Consider the following 7,717-nt stretch of genomic DNA (forward strand, 5'->3'; position numbering starts at 1 on the left):
TAGACAAAGATATTGAAATGTGCATCATTAATGAATTAGATATGATTCTTAAGGATATCTTAATATTCCCTCAATATATCCTCGCATAAAAGTAATCTCATGAGGTGATTTGAAACATCACAAAATGCATCATTTGAGCACAAAGAGTAAAAGAGATTACTGCTGAACTTTGATTCCATCACTTCAGTGTCTGTTAGAGCCTAAAGGTTCAGTGTGTGTGGATGATTTCATCAGCACAGGTCACCCTTTGAACTTGTCCCAGGACTATATAAACCCACGGCTCTTTGGCGAACACACCATCAGCTCAAGAACCCCTGGAAGCAAGGTAAGATTACAGCTGCATTATATGCATGGTCATGTCAAACTCTGCTGCTGATTCTTAATGTAAATTTATGAGGATATGACCAGAAACTGAAATCAATTATTGTCTCTTTCTGTTCAGGCAAATCTCGCTCAACCTGCAACCATGAAATTCTCCCTCGTCGCTGTCCTTGTTGTTGCTCTGGCCATTGGTGAGACTTTACACCATGTTAACTTGTGATGCTCTCAAGATATTTTGTTTTGTAATATGGTAACTCAGTTAGTTTAGGGGTTAAATTACATAAACTATAACAATGTGTGCGGTGGGTATTTTATTAGTACTTAACATAACAGAGTCTATCACCTGATTTAGCTTGAGTGGCTGAGAGTAAAGATGCAAGACTGTATTGATCAAACATCTCTGTTCGTGTTCCAGGCTCCGAGTCAGCTTCTCTGGTCAAGAGAGACGCTCCTGCTGAGCTGGACAAGATCGCCAAGTACTTCCAGGATCTCGTGGACAACCTGAAGAACGTTGAGGGCCCTGAGCTGGCCAACAAGGCCAAGTAAGTCCATCGTCATGCATTACAATGATACATTTGAATTGATTTTATTAATTAATTCTCTTTGGTTTGTGTTGTAGTGCTTACTTTGAGCAGAGCAAAGCCCAGCTCCAGCCCATGGTTGAGAAGCTCCAGGAGCAGCTGAAGCCCCTCTCCAGCAACATTGAAGACCACATCAAGCCTCTGGCCGCCTCCGTCCAGGCTCAGGTCGCCCCCCTGGCCGGCATGGTCCAGACCCATGTTGAAGATGTCCTCAAGTTTGTGGCTGACCAGACCAAAGCCATCATGCCTCCCCAGTAAAACCATTGCTTAGTTTTTTCCATTTTGACACAGTCTCTTTGTATGTATGCTGGTATGTTTGAAATAATAAAAAGGATTAAAAACTGACCACTTTGTAATGGCTGGTTATTCACTTGTCTTACATTGTCAGTGGACAAGATGCAATTTTAACACTTTTTAATATTTATTTAAACTTTTTTTTTTTTTTTTTTTGAAAACTACCAAATTTCCAACACTTATTGTGAGTAATAATGCAAACAAAATAGGAATTTTTAGTAAGGCTGTAATTTTAAAATACAATATAGTGGGTGATGATTTTATATATGGTAGCGTGTTTAATACTTTGTGAAGTTTTACTCTTTCATTAACAAATAAGATAACTCAGGGACCAGTTGTATAAACTGCTTAGACTAGTCTTAAAAATTAATTCATCTTTTTTTTTTTTTTCTTCAAGACTGGTCATAAGTTCTAGTTACTATAGTTAACCACAAATTAACCATGGTTTTGCTAGACCAACCATAGTTTAACCATGGTATTAGTAGTAAAACTGTGGTTATACAAATGGTAATCAAAACACACACACACGGTTACTACACTTTTACTAAAACAAAACCACACTGTAAAAAAAAGTTGGGCAAGTTTGAAAGTTTAAGGCAACCAGCTTCAGCAGATTTTTGAATTCTCTCAACTTATTTTTGTAGGAGATTTTTGAGTTCTTTGTATAAACTTTACAAAAAAGAAAAAAGTTGAGAAAACAAAGTTTAAGGCAACCAGCCGAGTTGAGTTTTCGCAACTTCTTGTTTTAAGTTTATACAACAAAAAGTTGATAAAACGCAAAAATTTCCTAAAAAATAAGTTGGGAAAACTCAAAAATCTGCTGAAGCTGGTTGCCTTAAACTTTTTAGTTTTTTTCAACTTTTTTTTTTTTTTTTTTTACAGTGTATGGTTAATTTTCATAAGGGACAAAATTGGTCTAATCTGAATCTGAAAGGTGTAACTGATTAGTGATTAGGTAGGCTACCCTAGCTAGCTATGTTTATGCAATTAGACCCAGGTTATTTATAAGTAGCTATGGTAAGAGATAGATAAGAATCATATCAACTGGCTTAAATAGCCTATACTTTAACACCGAAAAGAGTTTACTTCTCAGCTGATATTTTGCCATTACATATGATTTCGTATCGATCAAAATTATTGCCTGCCCTGTTGAATTGTTGACACGAGCGAGCAGAAAACAATAAATTGCATGCGCAGAGTTAGTGTTCGCCCACAAATTTAGAAGTATGCTTGTTACATCGAACAAATTCAGTAACAAAACAGTGTGACTTGTGAAAAAGGCTATTTTAGCATGGGCACCATTTGTACTACAGACATAAATGATAGGCTACCTCAAATCAATTGATCATATAACAAGTAGCCTATGAGCAACCATCCAGAACACTATAACAATCACATTGCAACACCTGGGTGTTCCTGATTCTAAATTGAGTTCAAGAACAGGTTTTTACAGTGTATATTTTAGAGCATTGCCAAACTATTTAGTAAAATCATTGCATTTAAACTTATTAAAATGCATTTAGTTATATTTACAATAAAACAAGGAAAATGTTCTAATTATAATAGGCTATACCAGGGTTCCTCAAATCTTTCCCTGGAGGGCCAATCTGCTGCAGAGTTTAGCTCCAACCCTGATCAAACTCAGCTACCTGTGATTTTCTAATGATCTTGAAGACTCTGATTAGCATGCTCAGGTGTGTTTGATTAGGGTTAGAGCTAAACTTTGAGGATGCCTGGGCTATACAGTTAGCCTAAATGCAACTAATTTAATAGAAAACAAATGTAATTGATTTTTTTTGGTCATTTTAAGTTACCTTCTCTAATATTACTTTCATATATTCTAATCCCAATTGACAAAGAATAAAAGCAATGAAACATAAGTAAAACAAAACAGCATTTCATAGACCATGCTGCCAGTGTCACACAGTCTGCTTTCTTCCTAATTTTACTGCATTAAAATATTTTATGCATGCAAAGTCAGACTAAAAGACAGTCATGAGACAGTTTCATACAATAAAAGAAAGAAAAAGAAAAAAAGCCTGGAAGTACAATGAGGTTTAGGTAAAGGCCGTGATGAAGTAAATAAGTAAATAAAACTAAATATTAACATATTCACATTATCTCACTGTCACTGAAATCACTTTACAAGCAGTTTTGGGCATCAATTTATTTGAAACAGATTCCAAAACAGTATTTTCTTTTCTTAAACAGAAAAAAACAAACAAATTTCTGTGTACAAAATAAGCTGGTTTATTTCTGAACACACTGAAGACAGTTCAGGATCGTCTGCAGTATCGTCTTTAAAACTGATGAAACGCCACAAAAATGCACAAACACAGATTACTATTGAACTCTGATTCAATCACTTCAGTGTCAGGTCAAGCCTAAAGGTTGGATGATTTCATCAGCACAGGTCACCCTTTGAACGGGTGCAATCCCAGCATCCCGGGACTATAAAAACCCATGGATTGTTAGAGAACTCACCATCACAACATCAGGCCTAAGAACCCCTGGATACAAGGTAAGATTACAGCTACATTACAGCAATGGTCATGTCGAACTCTGCTGTTGATTATTAATGTACATGAATTACTGTCTCTTTCTGTTCAGGCAAATCTCACCCAACCTGCAACCATGAAATTCTCCCTCATCGCCATCCTTCTTGTTGCTCTGGCCATTGGTGAGACTGTCAACCATGTTAACTTTTGATGCTCTCAAGATATTTGGTATTTTGTGTATGTAATACGGTAACACAGACAGAAACTAGAACAATGTGTGTTGTGGGTATTTTATCTTCACTCTGTAAAGTACTTAACATAGCAGTGTGCCCTGTAGAAACGTACAGTCTTTCACCTCATTTAGCTTGAGTGGCTGAGAGTAATGCCATTTAAGATGTAAGACAGTATTGATCAAACATCTCTGTTCGTGTTCCAGGCTCCGAGTCAGCTTCTCTGGTCAAGAGAGACGCTCCTGCTGAGCTGGAGAAGATCGCCAAGTACTTCCAGGATCTCGTGGACAACCTGAAGAACGTTGAGGGCCCTGAGCTGGCCAACAAGGCCAAGTAAGTCCATGATCATCTTTGTGCAATGAATCTGCAACTTAAACAATGTTAGTGAAGGACACAATTGCTACTCAGCTAGTCTTCATTGATCATTACATTCTTAAAAAATAAAGGTTTTTATTGACATCAATGGGTTCTTTTCCATGCACAAAGTGGAAAAACAATCTTCAGATTAGGAAAAGGCTCTTATAAGAACTGTTCACTGAAAAGTTATTTTCACTGCGAATCTTTACTTTTCAGAGTGTACTGTCAAAAAGAAATATTAGTATGAATATAAGCTCTTCATATAACTAATTGTTCAGGCAGAAGAGCAGTACTGATTAATCTTGGTTTGTGTTGCAGTGCTTACTTTGAGCAGAGCAGAGCCCAGTTCCAGCCCATGGTTGAGAAGCTCCAGGAGCAGCTGAAGCCCCTCTCCGGCAACATTGAAGACCACATCAAGCCTCTGGCCGCCTCCGTCCAGGCTCAGGTCGCCCCCCTGGCCGGCATGATCCAGACCCATGTTGAAGATGTCCTCAAGTTTGTGGCTGACAAGAGCAAAGCCATCCTGCCTCCCCAGTAAAACCACAGGAATCCTTCTTAGTTCTCTTCAAATTTTGTTATCTTTATGTATATTTAAAATAATAAAAACAGTGACATCTCCTTTTTTTCTCTTTTTTCGTTTGTACATCTCACATGTATTAAATGCAGTTGCCATTTTGTTTTTCTTGTGCTACTAGGACTTCATTAAAATGAGGGAAACCATCTAAAAACAACTTCTAAAGACATTTTTGAGTCGAAAAAAATCTAAAATGATGTAAATCAAACCTTCAGAAGGAAGACAGTTGTTTAATTTTCCCAATACTTTAAATGTGTTCGGAAGTGAAACAGTGGAGAAACCTAATAAAAATTCCTATAAAATATATTATAGTAATGTTTCTTTAAAAAAATACATATTTATTATTATTTTCCCCATAGATTTATGTTTTTGAATCCAAAATTATATTAAATACTACATATGTGTTTGGAACCTTCTAGTCATTATGTCTAACTGAACTAAAAGTAGAAACGTTGCTATTTTAATAAAATTGTGGGACATTTAAATTTCAGTGCCATATCTCAAGGATCAGTGATACATTAATATGACCAGGTTTGTTTTTAATTAAAGAATTAAGATTTAATGATTTAAGGGCATTTTAACAAATACAACTAAATTATTTACTTATTTAATTGGTGGAGCAAAAATAACCTAAAATGTACACTTTTTTTAGCAGAACTTTAGCAGAAAATATCACCATAATTTTGTCATTTTAATTTATCTGGTTGAATCTCAATTTCACATCCAATGCCCAAAAATGTCAAAGAATGACAAAAAGATTTCAGAGAAGCCCAGGTTTGCCAATTTCTCTAACCAGCTCTCTTCTTAATTGTACTACAGAACAATAATTTATGCTAAGAAACAGAGGCAGCTGCATCACAATAAGAAAAATAATAATAATACAGAAACACTAACAGGTAGGTGTCAGTTAAGCTATCCTATAAAACTTAACAAACATTCACAACAACCCACATACATCTGAATAACCACACAAGCAAATTTAGGTACATTTATTTCCAAATGAATATCCTCAGTTCATGTCAGTCATTTGATTTGGCAGCAGAGGGCAGTGTAAATAAATAAACTCTGCTTAATTTCTGTGTGCATTGAAGGCATTCATCTCAGCGCCATGAGGGAGACTATGATTTGTTGTCTTCTTAGACAATAAAAACAACAAAATCACTAGTCTTCCACACGGCAATGGACTTCTCTGACTAATCACAGAAGAAGCTGGTTTTATAAAAAAAAATAAAAAAAATAAAAAAATAAAATCTAATAAAAGGAAAAATCAAATAGTAATCAAATAAAAGAGGCATGCATTACCACCGGAGACATCTGAGCTTACAAATAAGGGAAATTCATATACAAGTTCTCCAGTCGTGATTTTATTCGCCACTTCTTTCTGTCAATGCAACACCTGCATGGCCTGCAGACTGCAGTCATTGTTCCATTTGAGCACAAATCAATGATTTATATACATCTGTCTGAGTTTTAGCATATTACGAAGCAATAATTTGGTCGTTTATCAGCTCACATCCCCAGTACCATGTAATATCTGGTGTGAAGGTCACACAGGCGTGAGGGACACGCTGTGAGTCTGTATGACCTTCTCCTTGTACAGCGAGATAAATAAACTACAGCGAGCTTTTCATGCACATGTCAGCCTTCATAAAGCACATTTCTGTATCTCTCTTTGAAATTCAATGCCATGTGTTAAGCCTTTTGGGGGTGTATATCTGCAAAATGTTGTTTATTCCAAAGCAAAATTGCATCATTTGACAAAAACGAATAAAGGAAATTTATAGAACATTACCAGTAAAAGAGTGTTGAATGTCTAAAAAGATATACAAATATTGTATTTTCCTTCTTCCAAATTGATAAAAACTTACCAGAATGATGTACAAGCACAAATAAGTCAACGATTGTCCTTTTTCTGTCTCATTGATCTGCTTTTCCTTGGTCCATGTGTTCTGAAATATGCATTCAAAGTCCTTAATAGCTGGTGACCTATAAGGGTGGATCAAAAATGGATAAATGAAAATAAAGCAGATGATTCAAGGCAGCAGAAATAATGTCAAATAAAGCATACATGAAGGAATGTCCTGCCCGTCACAATAACTTGAAAATAAAATAAAACACTTGGTACTCACCACGAACAGCCATTGTGCGTCTCTCAAAGGGATCAGTTTATAGTCGAAAGGGCTTGCCTTTGACGAAAAAGAAAGAAAAATAGGCAAAGAAAAAGAGGAAAAATAAGGCTCCCGCTGATAATTGGAGTCTCTGCAGCACTTGAAAATAAAACAGAGGCCAGATGAATGGAGTACTGCTACAAACTCCAAGGAGCTGAAAATTGGGAACAAAACTACAGATTTGTTTTGGAAAGACTGTAGGACCAACGCTTCCCGAGGAGTCTTATCTCTTGAAAAAACGGCTGGTCCTGAAGGGCCCCGGGTGCGAGGAAAGCTCTGCGTCTCTGGTCAGTGGTGGATACTAATGGGTAGGTTTTGCAGACATGGGTTATGTTTTTTACTCAAAGCTGACAGACAGACAACCCCCCCCCCTGCACACAGGTGCTATTCAAGGATATTGTGTAAAAATGACGTCAAGTAAATTTTACTTGAAAATCTTTTCAGCGTAAAAGTCCCGCCCTCTCTTTCCACTGTATATAAGTTCATCTGTTCTATAGGCTGGCGTCTTCTTTCACACCTGTGCATTTGATCATTCATATGGCAAACTGTTTTTAGTCATTATTTATGCCATTTAGTGCATGTGTATGTTTCTAACATACCTGAACATCAGATGCATTTAGTCAAATCTATAGAGTAATGCAAGAGTGCAGATGAATCTGAAGACTGGCAGTGCAGCACGCAGAGCTTTGCCTCA

General features: G+C 36.5%; 2 protein-coding genes and 1 long non-coding RNA gene across 3 annotated transcripts; 2 read left to right on the forward strand and 1 right to left on the reverse strand.

Annotated features, from left to right (window-relative positions):
- The first annotated feature begins 239 nt into the window (after positions 1–239).
- Positions 240–1,228, forward strand: LOC131521169 (type-4 ice-structuring protein LS-12-like). The gene is made up of 4 exons (XM_058745666.1): positions 240–325; positions 443–512; positions 737–863; positions 941–1,228. Exons 2-4 carry the CDS (start codon positions 467–469, stop codon positions 1,158–1,160), a joined length of 393 nt encoding a protein of 130 aa, XP_058601649.1. The 5' UTR covers positions 240–325; positions 443–466; the 3' UTR covers positions 1,161–1,228.
- A 1,781-nt stretch (positions 1,229–3,009) lies between these two features.
- Positions 3,010–4,916, forward strand: LOC131522164 (type-4 ice-structuring protein LS-12-like). The gene is made up of 4 exons (XM_058747464.1): positions 3,010–3,717; positions 3,807–3,876; positions 4,131–4,257; positions 4,600–4,916. Exons 2-4 carry the CDS (start codon positions 3,831–3,833, stop codon positions 4,817–4,819), a joined length of 393 nt encoding a protein of 130 aa, XP_058603447.1. The 5' UTR covers positions 3,010–3,717; positions 3,807–3,830; the 3' UTR covers positions 4,820–4,916.
- On the reverse strand, positions 4,150–6,836 carry LOC131522165 (uncharacterized). Its single transcript, XR_009266457.1, has 3 exons — positions 6,724–6,836; positions 4,607–4,804; positions 4,150–4,288 (listed from the first exon to the last, which is right to left on the reverse strand). It is a non-coding gene; the product is annotated as an uncharacterized LOC131522165 (long non-coding RNA).
- Between the last annotated feature and the right edge of the window lie 881 nt (positions 6,837–7,717).

Source organism: Onychostoma macrolepis, chromosome 16, assembly GCF_012432095.1.
Source record: "Onychostoma macrolepis isolate SWU-2019 chromosome 16, ASM1243209v1, whole genome shotgun sequence".
Lineage (NCBI taxonomy): Eukaryota > Metazoa > Chordata > Actinopteri > Cypriniformes > Cyprinidae > Onychostoma > Onychostoma macrolepis.